The sequence below is a fragment of the Mangifera indica genome, chromosome 9 (genome assembly GCF_011075055.1).
Source record: "Mangifera indica cultivar Alphonso chromosome 9, CATAS_Mindica_2.1, whole genome shotgun sequence".
Classification (NCBI taxonomy): Eukaryota; Viridiplantae; Streptophyta; class Magnoliopsida; order Sapindales; family Anacardiaceae; genus Mangifera; species Mangifera indica.
Window position 1 is genome coordinate 10430989 of NC_058145.1, and position 26812 is coordinate 10457800.

At 31.9% G+C, this 26812-nt stretch overlaps 3 protein-coding genes and 1 pseudogene across 4 annotated transcripts; 1 reads left to right on the top strand and 3 right to left on the bottom strand.

Moving 5' to 3' along the window:
* Positions 1–2853: 2853 nt before the first annotated feature.
* Positions 2854–8498, bottom strand: LOC123226236 (annotated as a pseudogene).
* Positions 8499–13149: 4651 nt separating this feature from the next.
* LOC123226141 (histone H3.2) lies at positions 13150–13954 on the top strand. The gene has a single exon (XM_044650631.1). The coding sequence runs from the start codon at positions 13221–13223 to the stop codon at positions 13629–13631; it is 411 nt and encodes a 136-aa protein (XP_044506566.1). The 5' UTR covers positions 13150–13220; the 3' UTR covers positions 13632–13954.
* A 2994-nt stretch (positions 13955–16948) lies between these two features.
* On the bottom strand, positions 16949–20319 carry LOC123226237. The gene is made up of 3 exons (XM_044650767.1): positions 20142–20319; positions 17791–18057; positions 16949–17676 (listed from the first exon to the last, which is right to left on the bottom strand). Exons 1-3 carry the CDS (start codon positions 20317–20319, stop codon positions 16949–16951), a joined length of 1173 nt encoding a protein of 390 aa, XP_044506702.1.
* A 3587-nt stretch (positions 20320–23906) lies between these two features.
* LOC123226140 (F-box/kelch-repeat protein At1g57790-like) lies at positions 23907–26166 on the bottom strand. 2 transcript variants are annotated; one of them, XM_044650629.1, is made up of 3 exons: positions 25925–26166; positions 24346–25508; positions 23907–24205 (listed from the first exon to the last, which is right to left on the bottom strand). In XM_044650629.1, exons 1-2 carry the CDS (start codon positions 25947–25949, stop codon positions 24382–24384), a joined length of 1152 nt encoding a protein of 383 aa, XP_044506564.1. In that variant the 5' UTR covers positions 25950–26166; the 3' UTR covers positions 23907–24205; positions 24346–24381. The 2 variants fall into 2 exon arrangements, with proteins under 2 accessions (XP_044506564.1, XP_044506563.1); XM_044650628.1 differs by lacking the exon at positions 23907–24205 and having other exon boundaries at positions 24229–25508; positions 25925–26165.
* Positions 26167–26812: the final 646 nt, after the last annotated feature.

Below are 26812 nucleotides of genomic sequence, written 5' to 3' on the forward strand. Positions count from 1 at the left end.
ATGAAATTATTTTTTTTACTATTTAAATTTGGAAAGTTGGTTTTTTTATTCATCTATTAAAGTTAAACATTAATTTTAATAATCAAAAGATATTTTTATTATATTATATAAAATATATAATAAATTTAATGTTACTTGTATTCTTAATAGTATAAACAATTATATTGTTACTTTAATTTTTTCTTTTTTTTGCATTTTTCCTCTTTTTCCTTTTTTCCATTTTCTGCTTTCTTAGTCGTTGAAAAATATGCAAAATCGAATGAGAATTTTGTAATTTTTGGCACCAATCACCAAACTTTAGTTATTTTGCACATAATCACTAACCTCTCAAAAACGGATGTTCACAATTGACTTCATTTGAACAGGTGACTTATCATTTCCCAAACACATTCTCGATCCAACATGAAAAACCAGAAATTTAAACATGTTTTTTGGCTAATAAATTATCAATAAAATTATGTGTATCTATTTTAGATATATAAATAAGTACATATTTAATATATATTATTATATAATTGAGTAATTTTGAAGTAATAACAATATAATATCAATTACGTAATGACACACATGAATATATATTTGTGTACTCAAAATAAGTACACATAATAAAACTTGTAAATTATATATAAGTAGAAAGGTTGTAAACTTCGTGAGAGTTTAGAAGGCGTTTGGTTTGGGTAATGTTTTATTACCAAAATAGAAATATTACCTTGAAGATAAATTACTTAGAAGATTACTGGGTTTAAATTATTATTATGCTTGATAAAATTTGATAGGTATAAATAATTATTGTGTTTGGTTAAAAGTAATAAAAGATTACTAGTAAATTATTTTACTTAAATGCTCTTGAATATAATTATTTTTAAATTTTTTTTATATTATTTGTCATATTAATTAAAAATAAATTTATTTTTATCTCAAAAAATTAATAAATAATAATATAATTATAATAAAATCAAGATTACTTCGGTAATCTTTAAATACCTAAGGTGAAAGTAATAATCAGATTACCTGTCACGTCAGGATTAGTAATAGAAGATTACTGTAATATTTTATTATTGACAAACTAAACAAAGAAATAAAAGATAGATTACTAAAGTAATCTTAAAAAACTCAAACCAAACGGCATGTTATATAGATGGTAGAAATATATTACATGGGTTTTTTATCATCTATCTAGAGGATCACTTGACATGATGATGTATCATATTATCATATGACTGAGTATTATTTTATCTTTATTTTTTAACTATCTAATCATATAATAATATATTATTATTTGTATATAAAAATTATGTGCATAATACTATTCTTTTTGGAAGAGGAGCTTTGAAGAAGCGCCTGATGAAGGAGTCAACAACAAGGTTTCTGGAGTTGTTAGGACTTTACAACGAAGATAAAATATTACTAATTGGGGTTTGTTTGGTTAGCCTAATAATGTTTGTTTTTTTTTTTTTTTAAATGATAGGTTGGCAAAGAGAAAAAAATTTTGGGATACCTACCATGAATTACTGTTTTGTCTTTTGTTATTACACTACAAAATACAACAATAATTTATACTGAAATCAGATAGAAATCAGTAATGAACATAAATGATAGATAAATAAAAAAACTTTTCAAACTGAAAAATGAAATATTACTGTTTCATTGTACTTGGGTGGTAAATAGTAATTAACTCGGAGTGAAAAGTTTGGGTGGTAAATAGTGATTCTATAATATAGTAATTAACTTGGAGTGAAAAGTTTGGGTGGTAAATAGTGATTCTATAATTTAGTATTGGTTTGTCTTGAGTGAAAAAGATGCCATGAAGCCTATTAAGCAAATCTATGAGTTAGGGTTACAGATAGGGGAGGATTCGAATTGAGCCAAGCTCAAATACAAACAAATTTGATATCAGCTTAAGAACTGTTCATTCGAGCTCGTCGAACGTAATGAAAAGTTAACTCATATTCAAGCTCGTCGGCTCACAAGCCTGGCTCAGAATAAGTAATCAGTCGAGCTACTCGCAAACATTTAATGAGCTGACATCAAATATGTTTAATGATCCGAGCTATCGAGCTAGGATTGATTATGCTTAATGAGCCGAGCCATCGAGCCACAGAGTCGAGCCAAACGAGCTTAAAGTTCACAAGATCACAGTTTCAAAACTCATATTATTGTCCAAGCAATTCTGATGCTATGCCAAAACTCAGTTTCTAATGAAAAACTAGGACTTTGTATTCTTCAATATTGAAAAGGAATTAAGTATCAAACAGTCTTACAAGGAGTTTGTTCAAGTAAAATTACAATTGATATCAGTTCTTCACTGAAGATTATGTGGACCAGCAAGAAGAGCATCTGCGGCAGAATCCAAGTCTTGAGGAAAAAAGACCCTGCAAAACAATAGCCATAATTTCTGAATAGATAAAGGGATTGTCAAACATAATGGTAAGCAATATGACAATGAGAATGCAGTCTAACTTGACTTAAATGTTCCTAGTTGAGACATAAACAAGTCTTAGTATCAGAATATAATGCATATAATGCACAAAAACCAAGTCTTAGTATAAGAATTAGAAACAAAACATACTCTGTAACAGAGGGAAACATTTTTACAGAAGATCTATGCATATAATGCACAAAAACCAAGTCTTAGTATCAGAATATGGCACACTAAAAGGATAAACAAGTGAGTTGTTTGACCTAAAAGATTTATATATGCCATGACAAAATCAAAATTGTGTATCCAAAGCTGTGCCATACTCATCTAGCAGCTTCAGATTGTAGAACTGCCACCACAAGTATAGTAGTGCAGAATACTCAATATCAAGAATGAATTTCATTCAAAGAAACTGATTTCCTAGTTGATTCTCATGCAATAAGATATTCGTCTTATTGAGGTGAAGAAATATACAATATTGCAGAAGAAAACATTGGCACTCACCGAACCAGGCAAGGTTCATTGCGGCCTTTTACTGTGCACTCTGGATCATACTTTTCTTTCTTCTTTGAAGGTCATGTAGACTTTACATAAGTAATCCCAGCATAAGTGTTTTTGATTTCACAATATAGAGAATCTGTCTCAATCATCATTCTTTCAACAGGTATGCCCCTTACAACATCAAGATTCTCAGTTGTCTTTAGTGAGCAACCATTTATGCCTGTTCACAAACAGATGAGATTTTATTATATAATTTCCCAACATTTCATCCCACCATTCCCTTTCTACAAGCTCTCTTATACTACATCATTCACCTTGGAGCATCAGTTTTATATGATTCTATCTCATTCGGCAGATTGTTAATTTATTTTAATTATCATGTATGTTACTGATAAAATACTCTCCAGTGTTCATAAATCTCATATCATCTTTTCAAATCCTCAGGAATTACAAACAGCCTGATCTTTACAGGCAATATACAGAAGATTTTTACATCCTAAACGTGTAGCTTTCAATTAAAGAAATTGGCCAATAAGAACCAAAAGTATTAATACTGATATAATCTTCTGTTGTTTTACTCAGCACAACTCTCATTTTCAAATCCATCAGGTGCGGTAGTTGACATTAAAGGGTCAAATATGACATGATAGACGCATGCAATGCAGCATTCAACAAAGGAATGGAAATGTGAAAAGGTTATCCAAAAAACAGCAGAATATTCACCTATATACATATTACTGAATAAAAGAAGCTTATCACGATCTTCTGCATTATTTGTAAATGAAAGGGTAACTCCAGCACTGAAACTAAAAATAAGAAGATAACTTATTAAAGAAGCAGACATGTAAGTCATACGATAATTTAACTATATATTGTGCAGAATGAGGCTATATGCACCTCTAAAAGAACTCTCCACTCCCTCTCTTCGAAGTACGCCACACTATTTAAAAAAGGAAGAATTATATTTTTACCCAAAATTTTTTTATAATTAGGTACATATATCAATTTAATTTAAGAGACTGACTCTTTAATTGAATGGAAAGATACCTTAAATAAGATTTTGTCAAAGATAACATATCAATGGAAATACCTTTTTATAAATTTCCCTATCAATTGTTACAAAAAAAGAAAAATTGTTTTAATTTCTTTTATACATAATTACATGTTGATCTATTAGTTTGGAATTAGCTGCAATATTAATTTTTCACATACAAAGTCAATAATGGTTATACTTAAAATAGGGGTGTCATGACTAATTTAAGGGTGCATATAGTCTCAACCATTTCGCAGAATTATGTTGGAGTTTCCTCTAAATATCCGTAAACACAGGTAAAGATTTTCTAACTGATAAAAGAAAATGCTGCACTTTTAGAGTGACATTTTTAGAGCTTCAGAGATAAGGTGGGGGTAAATCAGAGCTTAAATTTCTCTCCTATAGTCAATGGTAATAACAATTGTTTTTCCCAGTAAGGAAAAAAACCACAAATACTCTGGAAAGTAAAAAATCCACAATTGCGGCAATCATTCATTGGGTGCAAGTGCAAAAGAGTATAGTTCTGCAAAAGGAGAAAAGGGTTTTGTGATGATTTTCATTCTGCACAATTTTTCAAAGCTACAGAATCAACTAATCTCACCTGTCCTTATTTCGCTTTAAAATTTCACAGAAATCTTCAGCAGCAGCACGCATATGCAAGAACATTGGCAGCTTTGTTGCATACGCTAATTCAAATTGCTTCTCAAAATACCTAGTTTTTACATCACAAAAGGTGATGCAAACATGGATTATCTGAATGTAAGAAAGGACTATGCAACTAATAAATAACATGAAGAGCCTCAGTAACCACTTACTTCCTTTTGAGTTTCTGCTGGGCAAAAGTGAAGCCTGTCATAGTCCAATCGGCATTCACCAATGGCCACTACCTTATATGCATTTAATATGTAAGTTTAACATAAAATACAACTCATTTGGAGTCCAGATGTCTTATGTACTATTCAGGAGTACAAAAATTTATAACTATGATCTAAACATTTAACAAGTGGGTCATACGACTGAAATTGTAATCAAGAAATGGATCTTTATATCTAGATCGACAGAAACTTGTTAACAGATTCTGACTGCATGGATATTTCTTACAATTATTAGAATATAAACTCTAGTAGTATTTCAATCATCTAATCACGGAGCCACGCTGACCAGAGATGAATTAACAACTAAACTTCAAAATTCGGTACACATTTATTTATGAAAGATCTGGCAATGGCATACATAACACAAAGCTAATCACTCTCTTCAAACTAGAGTGCTAACTTTGGTAATAGTATCTTTTATATTTACAATTTATAAGTAAATATTTCCTTATTTTTTTAAAATACCATAACCTTCACTTTTCATTTAAATCATACCTTTCCCTTCTCAATTCCCTTCTTGGCCAATGACAACAAAGCCTGAATATGCCTTTCAGGATCTCCACTCTCTTCAAATTCCTAAAATAACATACAAAAACAACATTCACAAACATCTCGAAACAGCCCACATAATTACAAGTAGTCAAGTTACATCATAACAATCATACAAAATAAAATTAAAAAGAAACAGTAAGTAACCTTGCATCTTGTTGAGTCGACACCAACTGTAAAAAAAAGCCTTCCTGTAACAACCAACAGGCTTTCAAACAAGTAAAACCCAAGTTCATGTACAAAACTAAAAGTAAAATTTTGAGACAACAGGCAATTCAAAGCATGAGATCTGCTTAGTGCTTTCCATAGCTTTCAGATCAGCACCCCTTGGTCTTTATGATCCTTTGCAAAAAATCCATAAAATTTGGGTTGCTTCCAACAATAAAGGCACAAAAAAGTTCATAAATGCTATTAAACCCAACCGGATTCTATTAAGATAAAAAAACAACGTCACATACACTCTCAAAGTTACTCAACTATTAAACATTATAAAGACAACAACAATTAAGAATTAAATGCTATTAAACATTATGTTACCTTATATCTTTATTTATCTGGCAAGATAAACTCAGCAATCTCGTTTTCACCTTCTATCTTCAAGAAATTAAAAATGCATGAAACCTATTAATCATACTGCCAACAATTAAATAAAAAATCAATTTAAAGATCATGTCGTTGTGATAAGTAATTGACTACCTCATCTTGTTTCTTAATATTATAATGTATTCTCATCCAATCGGCTCCACACATAAGCATATTGACTGTTTCTAGTGATAGAGATGACCTGTACGTATCAATCACTCTACTACCCGCACTAAATGCGCTCTCCGAAGCCACTGTTGTAATAGGAATTGCTAAGATATCAACTGTCATTTGTGAAAGGACTTTATACTTATATTGATTGTCCCTTCACCAGTGAAACACATTAAAGTCACCTGAGTTGACATCGTCAGGTATCTCAACACTATGTTCTTCCAGATACATTTCTAACTCAGACTTCATGGTTTCTTCTGAGTATATTTTCTCTTTATGATCCTTCAAACGCAGCCAACTATATCTAGGACTATAATGTCTACTCTCTGAATATCGAGAGCTGGATGATTTACTTACAAATTAAATATTAGAACTTATGATATCTTACAAATTTTCATTTAATAACAATGATTTAATGTACGTGATGGTGCTTGTTTGGTCCTTAACTGATGTTATGGATGTGCAAATACAGTTGATGAATTTCCTAATGATAACATGTCAACGTATTCATTGTATAACTTTTCTAATGTTTTTTTGATATTTTCTATCTCTACAGGGGCATTTTCTTCACTATGTAAAATGGGAAATGTCAAAGTAATCATAAGAAACTTTATTCTGAAATCATCACAAGCCAAACTAATTAGTTAGAAACATGTTCTTTGTATACATATATATTATAATAAACTCAATCAATTGTAAATTAATTACTTAGGATCCATGATGCTAGCAATCGCCATAAGAAAATTCACTTCACCCCAATATTTTTAAAATTTTTCTGAAATTGCTCACACCATCATTGATATAAAATAATCTTCATCAAATTCTCACTCTTTAAGGATCTCTTTTATCCTAAACACTTCTTAAAAATACCTATTTGCAGTTATATACTGCGACCCAGAAATTAATTTTGTTATATCATTAAATATTTCTAAAAAGGCATAGACAACCTCTAATTTATCTCACTTTTCCCTTGTTGAGCAATATATATAACTTGACTCAACAAACATAAAATGAAGAAAGACCTCTCTGAACTATAGTGTTGTTATTAGCATTTTGTATGTATTATTCCATCGTGTAGCACAATCCAAGACTAGCTTCCTCTCTTTTATTCTACACTGCATAGTAATTTTTGTAAAATTTTTTTGTCTTGCCTTACTAGCTTTTATAAACTTTAAACTTTCCGGAATATTGTTTATGATGGGTTTAATCACAATCACCCCATCCTGAACTAACAAATTTACAATATGAGCAATACACCTAACATGGAAAAGTATTCCATCACACAACAAAAGTTTCTGCATTTGAAAATCTTCCTTCAATCTTCTAACGCAACTATAATTTGCAATAGCATTGTCTACTGTGATAGTTTCCACCTACACACAAAATTAATGAATATTAATGAAATTATATGCAATAAAATTATATGTGTATTTTGATAAACAATTTGTAAATTTGATTTTACCTTGTTTTCAATCCCCCAACCCTTTAGACAGTCAAAAATTGCTGCTGTAATGTCTATTTCTCTCCTAGGCAAAGGTAGGTGCACAAAATTTATAATTCGTTTATTTAAGGACCACGACTGGTCCACCCAATGTGCCATGAGTACCATATACTCAATATTTTAATAATCTGACTTCCAAAGATCAGTAGTAATACTAATCCTTCTAGTCTCCTCAAAAGTCTTTTTCAACCTCTCACGCTCTGTTTGATAAATCCTAATGCAATCAACTTTTACTTGTTTCCTTTTAACTTTTTCATAAAGAGGTTGCAGAACGTGACAAAAATTAATGAAGTCGGGGTGCTAAACTATATTAAATAACAATTCAGATATCATAACCAAGTGAGCTAAGACCTCTCGAACCTGAAACACCAACACCATAATCATTGTATTAGTTAATACAATTAATTTCATAACAATTTCATAGTAACAATAAACGTTATTAATTGAACTCAAACTGACTTTGGGATGCTCATAATTCGTTTTTGTTTTCACCACAGTTAGAATAGATAACCCTAAGGTTGAACGCTCAAAACCCAAGATAGTTTGTCCCCCCACGACTAAGTCTTTCCCCATTGCTTTCTTCCTTTCAACACATTGCCTTATATGTTGTGTCAAATGGGAAGTAGCCTTGGTCTTTTGCAATTTCAACTTTTTCTAGCAATACTTGCAAACCGCATATGTAACATCTCTAATAATAACAAACATATCTTCTGAAAAACACTCCTAAACAGCTGATGTTTTTCTCCTCTTAGTAGATGAAATAATAGAAGGTAGTGCTTCTGTTTGTCTTTTAGCACGTTCAGTTGCTTCGACTTCACTTGAAGCTGAGACATCAAAATCTCCTATTGCAGCCAAATCAATATCCATATCATCAATTCCACCCGTTTCAATTTGCACTGATTTTCTCTTAATGAATGCACATACATAATGAGCTATTGTGCTTGCAATAGATGTTTGCGATGAAGCTCGATTTGCTCTAGATGGTTATATTCTTCTTGACGTCATATTTTACATCACAATCACATGCCAACTGTTAGTCAAAGAAAACAACATAATAGTATAACAGTCCAAATTCAAGATACCCTACACTGTATCACATTAAACAATAAAATATACAAGCACTGATCTAAAATTTGAAATTATAAATTTTCCAAGGCTCAAATTTTAGAGATCAGATTAACTTCTAACTAAAGTAAGGGCATGTTTATACCAAGGATAAAAAAAAAATGGACAAGCAAGTATAAACAGATTAGAAAGATGAGTTTCCTTTTGCAAATAAAAACTCATCATTCATCTCTAGTATTGTAACAAAAAGAGATTTTGCAACTGTACTTCACACGTGTCCTCCCACCTAATCAGTCTCCATAAATAGATAAACCCAATCGGCTAGTAAAAACAGAAGAACCAGTATCAAAGTTCTCTTATTTGACTTGCTCACATCATCTCGTATTTTAAATGTACCCCTTAAACTACTTAATTTAAACACAATTTTCACATACCAAACACTGACCTTAATTTATAAAGCTTCATTGTAGTTTACAATCATTTTCAAAGGCTTGGTAATATCTAAGAAAATCTACTTACAAGCATGAAGAAGAAACTTTGAGAGCTCCGATATGATAAAAGGAACACAAAAGTTTACTTACAATGAAGAAGAGTAGTTTTTCGAACCAATTCAGCCAACAAAAGATATTAACATAATTATGTTTATTAAGAACACAACAAAAACCCCACAAATCAACCAAGCTATCAGCCAAAATATCATTAAGATTTCCTAAACGAGGTTGAACTCGCAAAGATAGTGCCAAACTTCTATCCAACCACAGTGAGTGATTACAATCTAAATAAATACATTAGGTATTTAGAGAATTTTGTTTTATTTCAGTCCTTGACACAAAAACGAGAATTTTGTTTTATTTCAGCCCGAACCTGAGCTAGAGCCAGAGCTAAAGCCAACCAAGTTTAGTTCCTACCTAGAACCAACTTGGTTAGTTTTGGTTCTAGGTCCAGTTCCTACTCAGAATTGTTACTATCCATTCATTTTGTTATTTCCAATTTTCTAGCAGGTTAAATTTCATATCAAATGGACAATATTGAAAACTCTTAGAAGGAAATAAAGTATAGAACAATACTTGTATATAGCACTAAAAGAAAACAAATGAGAACAATTATAATCAAGTATCCTTTCACAACAGAAAAACAATCAGAGTCTTCAAACCTAAGGTTGCAACAAGAGGAAGAATTATTCAATGTAGATTCATAAAATAATCCTTATAATCAGAAAATTTATAGAAAAACAGGGGAGAAAACTTAACAATAATCAGGCTTCTTTATATTGATTCAGTAACTTGCCAAAATCAGTAACTTGCCAAAATCAGTAACTTTGACATCAAGGCAATGGAACAAGTTGCAATCATCTATAAAATCTTAATCGACCAAATAGGTAATTAGTAATTTTAACAGGACAATATACTACCCACTAGGCAAATAATCAGGCTTCTTTATGTTGATTCAGGACATTTATCTAAACCCCTAGGCAAATAAAATTCGTGATACAACAAAGAAACCCCCAATTCAAAAACTTTAATTCCAAAGTTAAGATTCAATCAATTTAAGGAAAAAATTACAAAATTGAAAGTGAAAAAATGGAAAAACAGAAACCTAAAATATATTTGTGTCGTCCATGTCATCGTCGTCATCAAACTTCTCATCGTTGAACTCCTGATCGTTCGACAAATCTTCTATTAGCACATCAGAACACTTGAACTGAATCGTTTCACCTTGAGAAACCCTTGTTGACGGAGAAAATAGGTCGAAACTTATGATTGAGGAGGGTTGTACTCTGAAACTAGAACTAGAGAGCAGTTGCACATACTTGGAGTTTGGAGGAGAGTTTACGCGATTGAAACAAAAACAAGTGAAGGAAAGGAAGCAAATTTCATTCCCTTTTCATTTAACCAAAAACAACACCGTTTTTGGTTAAATAAGAATTAGCTCACGAGCTGAGTCAAGTTGCTTGGCTCACTAGCCTAGATATCTAGGCTCCGCTCACGAGCCTGGGGTGAGCTACTTGACTCACGAGCCTAGACGAGCTACTTGACTTACAATTCATATTCGGGCTCGAGCTCAGTTTCTCTGAATACTAAAGCTCGGGCTTGTTTCGGGCTTAATCAAACCGAGCTCGATTTCGAACTATAGTAGACTTGGCTCAAATCCACCCCTAGTTATAGAAGCCAGATTTTGTTTAAGAATTTTGGGCTGAACAAAATGGGTAGCCCCCAAGAAGAAAATTGATTTTCATCTCTGTTTTATAAAAAATTTAAATTTAAAACCTGAAACAGTAATCAATAACAGCAGAACGATAATGACACTGCAACATTATCATGTTAAATCGCATGAAAATGGTGTAAATTTTGTTAGAACCACACCTCCAATGTAATTACAGATTTGGGATTGGTTCAAGTTAGGGTTAAGGTTATAAATTTTTTTCTATTGAAAATAAAGGTTTAAATAATAGATTTTAATATTTGTGGGAGAAAATATCATTTATTTATATTTTAAGGATATAAGTGATAAAAATTTTATAATATTTATATATTTTATAAATTGAGAAAAATACTGTTTGATTATTAAAATATTTAACTTTTAACCAAAAAAAAAGGTCATTTTTTTGACTCAAATTTACTTGTTTGTAGTAACGCAGTCCTAATTCAGATTTTAGGATTGACTCTTGTATATTGAATATATTGAGTTTGAATATATTGAATTCTTAGGGTTAAACTCGAGCTAGTTTTAGACTCGAATTCACTCTTAATTCAAGCTATAAATAGAGTTTGAATAAATTCAGATTAAGTCTACCTTCAATTTTGTGAATTGGGCCAAATCATCTCATGTTTTATTTGATGTGACCCAACTGGGCTTATGGACCATACCAAGTCAAGACCCACAAAATAAAATATACCAATATCTGATGTGGTAATAAACTGTACACATTACAGATTGTATAGTTTAGCGTTTTAATCACGCACAATAAGGGTTCTTTTCCCCCTTAATTAAGGTTTTGTTGAAAATGTTGATATGATAACAAATTTTTATTTGGTTTAGGGTTCTTAGTATATCCGAATAAATTTTATAGTGATATCTAATTTCTATAATATTCTCTGGTATGACTATTTTTATTAAATATAATTAATAATATTTGTATTGATTTGTCTCAGGTGAAAAATATTTATAACTGAGAAATAAAAAATATATACAATAGAATTAATCATGTAATTAAGCCTGTGGCATTATTGGCAATAAAATCCCAATGGCCAAATGACTATTTCACCCCCTAGTTTTAGTGCACTCTTAAAGTCACACCCACGGGATTTGAAAAACTCAAAGTCTCACTCATGGGCTAACTTCCGTTAAAAAAAGTAAGGGTAAATTTTTATTTAATTAATTATATTTAAAAATATAAAATTCATTATATTTTTTCTCAACAGTTTTAAAACTAATAACTTCACCTCTACCTAAAGTTTTATAATTTTCAGAAGTAACATTCCCTCTCTCCCCCCACCCCAAAAAATAAAAAACCTAGGGATTATTTTCTAAACGCTCTCTGACCACCATCTTCGACAACGCTTCAATCCACTATTTATCGACCACCAGATCTTCACTCTCCTATGGAAGAAGAGGCGACAAAGACTTTGTCAATTCTTCTGGAATCAACGAAGACCTTTGTCTCTGTCAATTCATCTAAAATCGACAAAGACTTCGTCGATTCCAAAAGAATCAACAAAGATGGGTCTTCATCGATTCTTTTGGAATCAACGAAGATGACTCTTAGGTGGGTCATTTGGAAGCTTCAGAGGTGGCTAATGAGATGGTGGGTTGAAACTCTTTCTCTGGTGACTGGAGAGCTTATGAAAAATAAATTCTAAGTTTTGGGAGAAAAAATATTACTTTTGAAAGTTAAAAAACTTTAGACAAGAATAAATTTATTAGTTTTCAAAATTGTAAAGAGAAAAATTATGAATTTTATATTATTTTAATATAATTAATAAAATGACTATTTTATTCTTATTATTTTAAACAAAAGTTAACTTATGAATGAAATTTTGGGTTTTTCAAACTTCGTAGGTGTAGCTTTAGGTATGGGCTAAAACTTGAAGGTGAAATTGTCCTTTGGCCAATCCCAATTCCATGTATTATTGTGGTGATCACAATCCGTGGCATTTACTCCAACAAAGAATATTAGCCGTCAAATTCTGATAACAATTCAACGCTTCAGATTCACTTTCTACAAAAGATTTTGAAATTTTCACCAATTAGAAACTCCCGCCCAAATAAACCAATCCTCTCGTCATTTTACATTCTCAGGGATCACGATCCCCGTCATTCTTCGCTAAGTCATTTTTTACCGTAGATTACGAAATATCCACGGTCCAAACTCGTTCTTGAGCTGTCAAAACAAACCCAAAGCTACACATCTCCCCCTATAAATAATCCCAGATCCGTTCCCCCCATTCGCAGTCACTTCAAACTTTCTCGAATTTTCTCAAAAAACAAATATCAACACAAGCTTTTAAGTTCTTAATATCAGAAATGGCTCGTACTAAGCAAACAGCAAGGAAGTCTACCGGAGGCAAGGCGCCGCGTAAGCAGCTGGCCACCAAGGCTGCTCGTAAGTCAGCTCCTGCGACCGGAGGAGTGAAGAAACCTCACCGTTTCAGGCCAGGAACAGTTGCCTTGAGAGAGATCAGAAAGTACCAGAAGAGCACTGAGCTTCTGATCCGGAAGCTTCCATTTCAGAGGCTTGTCAGGGAGATCGCTCAGGATTTCAAGACCGATTTGAGATTTCAGAGTAGCGCAGTCGCGGCTCTTCAAGAAGCGGCTGAGGCTTATCTCGTCGGTCTATTTGAGGACACCAATCTCTGTGCGATTCATGCCAAGAGAGTCACTATCATGCCTAAAGATATTCAACTCGCCAGGAGGATTAGAGGTGAGAGAGCTTAGAAGAGTATTGTGAGTTGAATATCTAGATCTGTGTTGTTTTCTAGGGTTTCGGTTTTGAGATCTGGAAAATTATGTGCATCAATTTGAAATCTAGTAAAAAGACTCTGATTTATCTTCCATTTATGCATGAAGCTAAATCCGTTTACTTCTATTGAAGCTTAGAAGTCCTCGTTGCTGCAAGATATTGTTATAATTTTGATGCATTTGTCTTCTACACTTGTATCGTAGCTTGATTTTGCGTCATCCATTGTTAAGTAATTCATCGATAAATAGTGAAAATCTATGGCGAGGCTGAAAATAATGCTTAGCCTACATATTTGTAAGTTGCTGATAAATTTTTATTGAGATTGCTGCAGAATTTTGTATGCTTTAGCCTTTTTATCTTTCATGCTTGTTAGAATTTCTTATTGCCAATTGAAAAATGTTACTTCATGTGTATGTTGATAATACGGTGTAAATTACAAATATTCATCTTTTGTGTATAAAAACTGTTGAATGTTGCAGAGAATTGGAAACTGATTTGCTCATCCATTGAGAATATCATGGTTGAACTTTTTCCATTGGTACACATGTTCTCAGGATTATCTGGAATTGCATTTTGCAGAACTTAAATGATAAAAGATAATGAAAATCACATAACAGAACTGTACAGTTAATTCTGCTACTATCATCATTATTCACATTGTCTATGCTGTACAATTGCTCTACTTATTAGTGCAGGGGCAAAACCAATATGATCACACCACAATACAACTAGAGAGGTAAAAGGAATACCAAGATCAACCAAGAGAGATAGATTGAAGCCATAATATTTTAGCAGCACCATTAGTAATGACCTTGTATTCACTCTCTATAGAGAAGCAAGATACAATCAACTATTTCTTAACCATCTAAGAGATGAGATTGGACCCTAGATAGATTGAAAAGCCAGAGGTTGAACATTGATCATCCCAAAAACCTACCAAATCGCTATAAAAAATAATGAAGTTTCAATGTCTTGCATTATGCTGAGGCTTAATTTGATTTGTGTAGGAGTTGTGATCTGGCTTGCATAGAGTCTGTCTTGCTTTGGCTAGGTTGAATAATGGTATATGAAATAGGTAATTCAAAATGAAAAGAACACTTTGGATAATTATTACTGATTTTAAAGCTGTATGAAGTTGTTTTTAGCTCAAAAAGGCTCTTAGCCATGTAAATTTACTAAATGCATCAATGAAGGACACATAATATATATATATATATATATCTCTTTCGAAAGAAAGATTAAAAGGTCCCTATGCATCTTAATACACCGTTTCCAAGGGTGTTTTGCACTGAGTATTTGATTTGGAAATTGGAAACCAATAATGTTTACCAAGCTGAGAGGATTCACAGAAAGATACTGTGAAGAATCAACTTTTTCATTAACAAGCTTGAGTACATTATTGAGTACCAAAAGTTGCGGATGGCCTAATCTCTAGTGCTAGACATCCACAGACTTATTTAGTAGCTAAATGAATAACTTTATTTGTACTACAGAGAGAAACCCCCGGGCCTTTATGTTGGAAATCACTACATGATGAAATCTGAACTAATGAGTTGTGCAAAAACTTTTCTAAGTATAATTTTTGCATTATTAGAACAAATAATTATAATTGATCTTGTAGAAAGAATGTTAAAAGAGTTATCCATTAACTACTGTAAGTTCAATAGGAGCACCAGGTGACTATGGGAAGAGTAACCATTATTTCTACTTGTGGCAGCATAAACTTTTATACTACCAGTTTGTGTATCAGTAATACACAATGCACTTTGTCTATTTAACCTATTTTCATATGTCTTTAATTCAAACTATGCATCTTCAAGGGGTATACTAGCTTGAGATAGTAAAGAGGTCAGATTAACAATAGTTTCATCAAATTCAAAACATTGTTCACTTTAGATATAAAAAATTATCTTACTTCTCACGAAGCAGATATATTGCTTCTTTCATCTTTTGAATGTATTTGTAAAAAGTTAAAGATCTTTTTTTTTTTTTTTTTCAATTGTTTGAGATAGATTTTGGATATGCATAATTTGGGATTTAGCTTGGGGAAGAATTAATTTCTCCAATGTAACCCAAAATCTTCATGTGAGTTTTGACATATAACAATATGTCTAAGCATACTGTTAGAATTTGAAGACAACCCAATTCATAATCAGTTGATCTACTTGACACCAAACAACAAAAGCAGAATTGTGGTAACTTGCAGTTTTAGATTCATTACAAGTAGTAAGTGTGATGAATTAAGCAGGAATTGACTTAAATCTGTTTAGAAAATGTCCCAAGTCAAAAGCTCTTACAACACAAAACAACTTGAGAGTTCAAATAAGAAATAATTCTTTTGAACAATGAGGTTAAAGGTGAGAAACAGGAATATTGAGTTTCATCAGTGTGTTCAATGCCATGAGAAACTTTTGTTTTGGTGGAAGATCATGCGTTTGGAAGCTGAGAATTGTTATGAAAGTTACCCATAAATCTAGTTAGAAAAATGAATTTTGACAGAGAAAGACATCATTTTATCTAAATAACATTGAATTTCATTCTAATAACAAATTTACAAGTTTCATTTTCTTTATCTAAGTAATTAGTCTTTTACAAAGACAATTTTGACAGCCACTAGATTAGTTTTTGCATTTTGAGGAAGAAGATGAGCACATAAGTTAAAATCTCGCTATTTAATTTTGAATAAAGTACAAAAAGCAAATTTACACAAATTAAGACTCAAAACAAACAATTTCTACTTATTTGCACCCATAATTTAATAATTATTTATTTTTATATTTTTTAATATAAAAAACTTATTAATTGTTTGTGCACACAACACTACTCTATAGAGAGAGAGAGTTACTAGTGATGTGATTGTTTCTTAAAGATCTCACTTGTGTGAGTGAAATAGGTTTGGTTAGTTTAGTTGAATCTAACAGTGCAAAAATGTAAAGGGACAGAACAAATTTTACATGATCTAGTCCAGCAAAATCCAATTGACTATAAATTAACTTAAGCTGAAATTAAACAAACAAACAAACAATGCTTATCCATTCAACTAATTTCTAACTTCCCCTAATTTGAAATAAAACAAGCATCGCACTCAAAAGGGTTCCCCAAAAGAAGGATGAAAGAAACAAGCACATAACAAAAATGCAATACTAAGTTGCAGAGATACAAGAACCTGACCAAGCAAAAATCAAAACCAAAAAGGCAAAAATATACTCAATGGTCGGTCTTTCCAATATGTAATCAACACTCTTAACTCTCTTTGAACCAAGACCACCAAACCAATCAATCAATCAATCAATCAGTCATCCCTTATATTGTCAATACTATTTGATGTGTCTACAAAATACCAGCAGTAGGTTTTGGCTCTAAATTTCCATTTACAACTAAGAAAAGTTGTATGTTCAGCATCATTGAAAGGGTATATCTTACATTCATAGTCTGAGAGCACATAAACATGGTTACTTCGTCCTCCAGACTTCATTAACTTGAAACATCTCTCCCCACGTAAATCAATGAACAAAGCTTGGCCACCCAAATCTTTAACCCCAACCCATTCCATAGTTGAAAAATCTATTCTGTAAACTTTAACTGGGCACAAGGTGATAAAATCTACTACGAAAAGCTGATCATTTGAAACCACCAACCTAATTCGCCAGCTCAAACTAGGAGCAGATTTTAGATTCAGAAACTTCACAACTAAAGATCTCACATTGAATATCCCGATTTTATTATCAATTGTTACAACATATATGCTTCCATCAAAGACAATCATATCCAATATACGCCAATGCTTGCCTGTATAAGAGTAATCTTTCCACTGGTCTTCTCTGGATGTATACAATTCTAAGCTTGCCTTCGAATCAGACAGAATCACTAAAGCAAAATCTTGATCTTGATCTTGAGACCCAATGGAAGCAAAATCTTGATCTTGATCTTGAGACCCGATGGAAGCAAAGATGGCACGATCTTTACATATTCGGACACTATCAGAAAATTTGGGCGTGCGATAGAATTTGAATTGTTGTCCTGTAAGAGGATTTACCACCCAAAAATAACAACTCACATAGTTTTTCATGATTAAAAACCCTCTTGAAACACCCAGACAGAAAATGAAGTTGTGAAAATATTCTGAAAGGTTACTTTTGTATCTGATTCCGGAATCTAATTCGACGAAATCGCAAGATTGCCCAGCATTTTTTGAGATATTAAGGATAAGCGGTGATTGTGATGCCATGAAGTTTTGCTTGTATTCTGAAAAAAATGATCTCCAACTTCTGCAAACTTCACCGAACCTGAGATAGTCTGCTATATTCAGATTTTTGGAAATAATCTCAAGAAGTTCTGTTGGAAGATTAGCCCATCTACCATTTTCAATATCTTTCTTCCTGACTCTTTTCCGCACAGTGGCTGCAGAATGTTTCATATTGACTCAGAGATGAAAAATTCTTTGTCAACACTGAGTCAATACAAATCCGGAAAACAAAAGTAGGGTTTGACATGGATTTCAAAAAGTCCTAATTCAAATTGGAAACATATAATAGATTTCTAAGGAAACAAAAGAACCACCAAAAATAGATATCCCAGTCCAAATACGAAGCATACAATGATTTTGCATTTATCTCAAACAGATTTTTTTTTTTCTGAAAATTAATTTACAGTTGTTATTTTAGTAGAGGATACGTGTGCCTACAGAGTAAGATTAGATTCGAATAGACTCAAACTCGAGTTTAATTTTGAAAAAAGTTGAATTAGAGTTTTAAGTTTAGTTTAATATAGTAGACAAGTAAAAAAAAGTTAAAACAACATCATTTTGATACCTATTAATTTAAACAACTTCATTTAATTAATTTGTATTGAAAATTTTCAAATTCGTTAGCTTGATGAGCTGAATTTATTCGAATTTGAAAATAAACTCAATTCAAATAAGTATAAAGTGAATTTAGTTCAAACAAACTTTAGTTTAAACTCGAATATAAGAATTTATTTTTTCAATAAAACTATGTATGTCTATTTTTGATATACAATTTATATACACAGATGAGGAGTTATCATGTGATTGGATGTTTCTTTATCATATGATGTCACATATTTTAAAATCATCTTATTACATTATGACACATCACTGTGTACATAAATTGTGTACTAAAAATGGGTACACATAACATTACTCTTATTTTTTCATGCAAGCTCAACTTTGATGAAATTTGCTGATTGTTTATTGAGTAATGCTATGTGTACCTATTTTTTATACATAATTCATGTACACAGTAATGTGTCATCATTTGATTAGGTGATTTTAAAATATGTCATCATATGATAAAGAAACATCCAATCACATGATAATACCTCATCTGTATATACAAATTATATACCAAAAATAGGTATACATAGTTTTAGTGTTATTTATTTAATATATCATATTGAAATGAAACTATATACAAAAAAAAAACCAAGAAGGGTAAGGTCAAATGGCTACATTTCCTGCCTAAGGTTTGATAAAATGACACATTTCAACCATTAAGTTTGAAAAAACTAATTTTCCACCCTATACTTACACTTCATATTATAATATTTGAAAAAATGATATAAATATTGTTCTACTCTACCAAAATGTGAGACCCCTTTGATTTAATGACAATGAGTCAATGACCATTTTCTCTTCTTGGTAGGATAATCTCCTTCCCATCCCATCCCTCACCCCCTTCCACTAGTTTCAAGTGAAAAGTAAAGCAGTTAAAATTTCTAGTTTCTCATATTTTAGTATCACTTTTAGAAGTAATTCAATACCATTATCGCAATATAGATTTCCAGGGGAAAAATTTATGTATGAATTAATGCATGTAATTGTGGTAGAAAACTTAAGAACATCAAAACCGGTCTTTGTTTTCTTCTTTTTTGATTTATAAATATTAGTTTTCATGTGTAGTTATGTCCATGCGTAACAGGAAGATTTTGATTATGTTTCATATTCCATGCCACCAATCACCATTGAATTCAATAAAGTATAGGCCAAAAGACTTATTCCCACCCAAGGTTTAGTTTATCTCCCAATTCTCATCTACTAAGTTTTGAAAACTCAGTTGCTCACCTATCGACTGATAAAGTTTATAAAATTTGTTAGTTTGTAAAGTATAATTGTTATTTAACATTTAATATTAAAAAAATGAAATTTCCTTTCCTAAATTTTTACAATTTCCCTCAAGTCTAAATTTTGAAAACTTTGCTCTTTCTTCTTAGGGTTTAGTTTTTTTTCCTTCATTCTCTGTCACCGGTTGACTTTGGCTTCCCATCCTTCTTCTTTTTTAGCACTCTCCCCCTCCCGGTGATTTCCCTGAAGAATGGTGGTTGAAGAATTATCGAATCAAAGCATGGGTCATGCACTTTGTCGACCCATGTTTCAATTTGATAATGGCCGCCATTGTCTATCTTTGTCAACTCTTGAGTCATAAAAGTTCGCCTTCGTTTGAAGCATTCATTGATTCATCCATTACCATCATTGATTCGTCCCATTACCATCGTTGATTCGTCCATTGCCATCATCGAATTGATTCGTTTATTGTCAATTTGAAGATTCTTCAGTTGTAATTCTTCAGGAAGATCACCAGGAGGTGGAGAGGTGTCGGATAAAAAGATGGGTGGGAAGTCAAAGTCAACCAATGATAAAGTCATTGCAGAAGGAAAAAAAAAAAAAAACCTAAATCCTAAATGGAAAAGTAAAGTTTTCAAAACTTAGTCTAGGGCAAATTTGTTATTTTTTAAAATTTATGGAGAAAAAAAAGATGAAATTTTATTTTTTAATATTAAATATTAAATGATAATTATATCCTTCAAATTAATAATTTTTTTAAATTTTAACTGTGAATAAATGAATATTTAGATTTTTTAAACTTAATATATAAGAGTTTGGAAATAGATTAAACCTTGGGTAGGAATAAGCTTTTGGCCCAAATTATACCAAGGTAGCAAGTAAAGTTCATTTGGCATGAATGATGCAAATTAAATGTTGGGAAATTATATTAAATACCCATTTTACCCTTTTATTAAGCAAAAATGCCCGTTTGACCAATTCTTAAGCAAAAATGTCAAATTTTCCTATTCCTAAGCAAAAATGCCCTATTTTTTTTAAATATCAAAATTATCCTTCACCACATCTATATAAAACTTCTTAGTCACTCTTATTACATACACTTCTCATATCATTTAAACACTCACTCTTACTCTCATTTTTACTTAATATCAATTACTATGAGTTCGTTCGGAAAGAAGAAGTTCGTATTTCTGAATTTGAGTAAAAAAAAATCAATTTGTGAAAAAAAGGTATTTATACGAATCTTAACTCAAAACTTAATTTTATTTATTAAATATAATTTGTATATCATGTAAATGGGGCATTTGGATATTTGATAATAATTTAGGGGCTAAATAAAATGTTTGAAAAATATGGGACGCATTTTGATATTACACAATATATAAAGGATTTAAATAACATGTTAAGAATAAATATATTGAAATACCTTAGAATGTCAACAATAAAAAAATCATTCGAAAATATGAAAAAACAGATCTAAATTTCGAAAACTATACGTTCAAATAGCATAGGAATGAGAAAACTGAAAAATCGATCTAAAATTTCGTAATTACATCATAAAACGTGTCTAAAAAAGCACAAAACTAAAAAGACAGATGTTAAATTTGAAAACTCCATATAAAAAAAGTCTAGCCCGGTCACAAACAAGCTTAAAATCATAAAAATCGAAAATCCTAAATTTGGTAAAATAAAAAACTGCATAATACACACTGAAACAGTTTTATTTGGGCCTCCAAATTGGGTGCACCGACAAAGCAGATTGTCATTATAGAGCTCGAAACGAGCTTCGCGTTGATATATTACAGACCCTATAACTTCTCTTGGATCAAAAGTTATGGTCGTTCAACATTTGCCTTCTACAAGCTCTATAGTTTTAAAAAAGTCAATTTCACCCAACCCACGATTTTCACGAACTACCCCACGGACCCCCGTGGATCTCCCCCTCTTCCCTCTCCCCCTAAAATTTTGAAAACGTTAAATTTTCCCTCCACCCCACAAGCCCCCGGGAGAGATTACGTAGTGTTGGTAGATCTAATCCATTTTTCGGCAAAAAGGCATCATTTTAGGCTCTAATTTCAACACAAATCAAATTTACACATCCAATATTACAAAACCTCTCAAGAAGTTCCAATAAAATAACCAATAATCAAAACATTTCATGCATTGTTCAGATTTGAAACGCTAAACATTCAAACCACAAAATCTTCTTCAAATTTCAATAATCTTAACAATAAATTGATTCAAACAATAAATTGGATGATTTACTATCCTTATTTATCATTTTAGGTTGTTAGAAAACACGAAAAGTCGACGGAAAATACGAAAACCCATTGCACATGTGGAAGACCTGTGGAAGATCCAAATTTTCTCTAAATTTGAACAGTAAATTCATGGGAAATGTGGTGTTTATATATAAGTACAGTTTGGTCATTTCTCAAATTGAGGGTATTTTTGCTTAATCTTTAGAGTTTTGGATAATTTTGTTTAACAACCTTTAGTTTTGGACATTTATTATTATTTCCATTAAATGTTTATTTTATATTAAGAGCTCTAATTGAGATACTGTCATATTAATGGGTGCAGTTCCTGTCTCAGCAACAAAGTCTCATGTTCTATTTTATATCCAGAAGGCATACGAGAAGCTGTCTTGGCATAGAGAAAAGGAATCGACAGATTTTAACAACAAAACAATGGAACCTAGCGAAACTATTAACCCGATGACGGACCAAAAAGAGGATTGATAGCTTCTAAGGGTCAAATTGTGGGCAATAAAAGAGGAGAAACAGTAGATTATGACAACATATCCAGTTTGACAGAAGTCGAAAATGTTAAATTGATAGGATTCGTTGACATCCAACTGCCAAAAGTCAGTTGTTCATCCCAAGTGATGATAACGGAGACGATCCAAAATGTTCCTTTTGTTGTCTAAAGATGAGAAGGGATTGAAATTAGAAATGACTAAGGAAAAACGATTGAGAAACAAGAGAGAATATTTTTGAGACCCAACCCGATCAAGAAGCTTGACCCAATCCAAATCCAAGTACACAATTTTTTTTTTTTTAAACACCCCAACTCATCTAAATACGGCTACAAAACACTAACCCATCTTTTAAGGGACAAAGTGTTTTCATACTACAAGTTTACTGACTTTTATTTCATCCTTTACCATGTTTTAGACTAAGGAGGATATCATTGCACAAATGTAATTTTAGACTATATTTAATAAAATTGTAAAAAAAAAAAAACTTATTAGGAGTTGCTATGTTTCTTGTTGATTTACTTGAATCACAATCTTTTTGGGGAAGCCACAAGTTAAATGATTGAAGGAATGTTCTAGGGTCTGATCAGCAGATAGCTTGAAAGAGAAGGAAATTGACGGTGAGTCCCTTTCGGATGCCAGTGCATTGAAAGCTTTGGGTAAAGCCTTCTACAAAGATTGCTATTAAATATGTGTGCATACATTATTACAAAGGCAGCTTTAGTTCGTCTTTTACTTGGCATGATTAAACCAGAGGTTGAAGGTTCTGTTAATGGATTGGCAACAATTGATTCACAGAGGCTTTATGGCTGTTCACAGTTGTTGGATGGTCTTCCTCCACTGATATTGCATGGAATTCTTTAAGATTATGTCTTATCTGGCCACAAACCATTCTGTTGTTACAAGAATGTTGTTCTACCCTAGTCCTTCAATTGTGCTGGAGTTTGCAACTCCAAAATACTCTGAAACCAACAACACAGGCAAAGTGAAAATATGTGTTGACCTCTCGAAAGCTAGAGGTGTTTGTCTTGTTTCCATATTTTTCATTGTAATTCTGTGAGAGACTGTGGTTGTAAAGATTGATTTCCATCAATGCCAACTCTTCAACATATCTCTAACTTTACAACACAATTGTTTCATTTACCTCCACTGAATTCTGCTTTCAAAGTTTATCGCACTGCTTTGAATAGTGGTGGCATGAGGAGAATCAAACAGTGGTGATTCAGGGAGAATCAAACAAGACCTATCAGTTTGAATGTGATAAACTATACCAGGCCAATATATTTGCAAAGAAACTTGAAACAATTCTGTTGACTAGACTATTGGTAGAAGGGAATTCCATGATTTGGGTGCTCAACACTAGCTTTTATGTTAATATAATTAAACATAACAAATTAAAAAATAAAACTATTGACATCGAGAATCTTCTCCAAGTTTACAACTAAAGAAAGAAAATTAATGCAACTCATACAAGCTAGAGGCAGTTTGACTACTAATAGGCCAAAGGTAACTCACCTCAGCAAGAAAATAACAACACAGATAAAAAGTGTTCTACCTTGAAATCTTCTGCTCCAGTTTTGAAATTTTGTCTCTCTTCCAATTCTCTCTTAATGTTTTTAATGAGGTTTCAGGATTGGTAACAATGCAAAATAGTAGCGGTATGCTCCGGATTATAATGCTAATTTTAGAAGCACAGAAAAGATAAAAACCTGCTAACGGAAATATACCGGTGTTAGCAAATTATCAACAATATTATAAGTTTACTGTCTCTGAGCATGGTAACAACTATAAAAGAGTTGGAATTAACAACATATAACTCTTGACAAAGAAAAAAAAGTTCACACTTGACCTTGTCTAAGCTTAGAAACCTTTACAAACCATTCCACTAATCATCCCTTACATTCTCAATACGGCTTGACTGGTGTAGAAAATCCCAAGAAAGTATTTTGGCCGAAGCATAACCTTTCCCAAATACTTGTGGTGGCAGATCAATGATAATAGTTTCCTGTGGCTCCTCTGGGTTATATGGGCGTAAATAAATAATGCAAGAAGACACGAGACCATATATGTAGTTGCTTTGTCCTCCCCATTTTGTTGGGTTGATTACCTTGGAACACATCATGTAATCAGAGCCAAAAAACAAAGCTTGATCATCAAAATTATACATTAGCACCCATTCCTTCCTTGACAAGTCTATTCTGTAAACTTTAGGAAAATTAAGTACAAATAGCTGATCATTTGAAGCCACCAATCTAATTAGCCCATGGAAGGAATGGCTGAAATCAGGTGCGAATTTCAGTTCCAATATCCTCAAATCACAAGATCTCGGGTTGAATGTCCCAATCTGAGAATTACTGTTTAGAATATATATCCTACCATCAAATACAACTGTATCCAATAAACGCCCGTTGATATCATAGTATTCTTTCCACTGGTTATCTTTAGATGTACAGAACTGCAAGCACCGTCTATCCATATACATAATAAGAAAATCTTGAACCTGTGACCCAAAGGTAGCAAATATGCTACGGTATTCATAATATTTAATACAAGGAGGCTGCGGCATGCAAGGGAATTGGACTTGATGTCCTGTAACAGGATTTACAACCGATAAACAACTGCCCGAAACATCATTTTTCTTGAGACAGAGCATGATTAAGTACCCACTAGAAACACCAAGACACAACTTGAAGTTGCAAACAAATTGAGGCAGCTTAGTCTTGTATTTCATTCCAGTAGCTATGTCAAAGAAGTAAAAATACTTCTTAGCTCGTGATGATGCATAAACAACAAGTGGTGATTGAGATGTCAAAAATTTCTGCTTAAATTCTGAACAAAACAATCTCCAGCTTCTGCAAACTCGACCAAGGTTTTGATAGTCTACAATATTCAGACTTTTAGAAATAATCTCAAGAAGTTCATGCGGAAGATCAGCCCAAAATGATGATCTTTTATAGTGAAGCCTTCTTGCCTGATTAGATCTTCTATTATTCTCTCTTTCCAGCAATGTGCCTGCAATTTATGTCATTGTCGCAGAGTTATAAAAGAATCAGCTGAAATTTTATTCATTATATGCAACAAAACCCAAACCTATCTTATCTTAATCAATTATAAAGCTAAACACCATTATCCAATATTCTACGCAAACATGCTCTTGCAGAATCAAACATCAAAAAGTAAAAAAATTGAAATTTCGCAAAATTAATCCAAAAAATGGCCAATTTTAGTTCAATTTAATCAAAACAAAACAAACATTAGCCCTAGATTTTCGGCACGCTGATAACTAAAGTGCGTGTTACCACTGAAGTAAATAAACTAAGCGCTCAAACTTCATTGCCACAAGAATAGTTAATCACTCATAAATTGCTCTAAATTATCATTAAGATACTAATAATTTGTAATCGGCTAAGCTATGAGCAGTTGATTACCTGAAGTGCTTGACGGTGATTGCATATTTTAGAGATTGAAGAAAACTGTTATCCCAAGCAGAATTTGTTATAAAAGAGTTGACTACAATTACAAGAAAAATTATTAGAATCACAAAAGAAATTCTCAAACTTTATTGATTCGGCGGCTGGAATACATCCTGAATCTCTCCAACCCTAAATCCCTCCTCTATCGCAATTTTATTTTTATCTAAGCTCCTTGGTTTCCTCGCTTTTATTCGACATATCTCATTTCCCACTGCCATCAATTCCTCTTGACTCCTTAAGTTTATCAGAATAACCCAAAACCCCTTTGACTTACAGTAAACTACTGAACTTTGAAAAAGTCACAGAAAAACCCTTAAAGATAAGATGACTCATAACAGATTTTTGCGGCTCCGTGGATGTTAATTATATTAAGAAAAGAAATCCAATTGAGAAAGGTGTCAAATTTGTTCTTACATCTGGAGGTTTAGGGAATCTTGATGTTATATGGGTTGTTCAATTCCCTCCAAAACAGAAAATCATTCTTATTTATTAATTTTTTTAAACGAAAAATCTTATTTAAATCAAATAATTATTTTTAGGATTAAATCTATCATACTAAATAGGACAAACCCCGAATTTAATAAGTAATCTTATAACTACTGAATCAAATTAATCAAAAATTTGATAAAATTTTTGTTTTTGTCTAAAACTAAAAACTTGATTATCGATATTAGTCATTAGATTACCTTTGCAAAAATATTTTTATTTTTATTTTTAATTCTGTCATTCTCATTAAAACTTTGATCCTTTTAACATATTTAACTCTCAATTTCACATTTTGATTTTATTTCTAATCTAGCAGACAAAATGGATACAACAAATAAAAATTAAATAAAATTATTT

Coding starts and splice junctions, on each gene's coding strand:
- LOC123226237 (XM_044650767.1), bottom strand. CDS start 20,319: ATGACTTTATCATTGGTTGACTTTGACTTCCCACCCATCTTTTTATCC. Junction 18,058..20,141: donor AATGGGACGAATCAATGATG/GTAATGGATGAA, acceptor AACATTCTGCAG/CCACTGTGCGGAAAAGAGTC. Junction 17,677..17,790: donor TTCCGGAATCAGATACAAAA/GTAACCTTTCAG, acceptor ATCCTCTTACAG/GACAACAATTCAAATTCTAT.
- LOC123226141 (XM_044650631.1), top strand. CDS start 13,221: ATGGCTCGTACTAAGCAAACAGCAAGGAAGTCTACCGGAGGCAAGGCG.
- LOC123226140 (XM_044650629.1), bottom strand. CDS start 25,949: ATGCAATCACCGTCAAGCACTTCAG. Junction 25,509..25,924: donor ATCACCGTCAAGCACTTCAG/GTAATCAACTGC, acceptor CATAAATTGCAG/GCACATTGCTGGAAAGAGAG.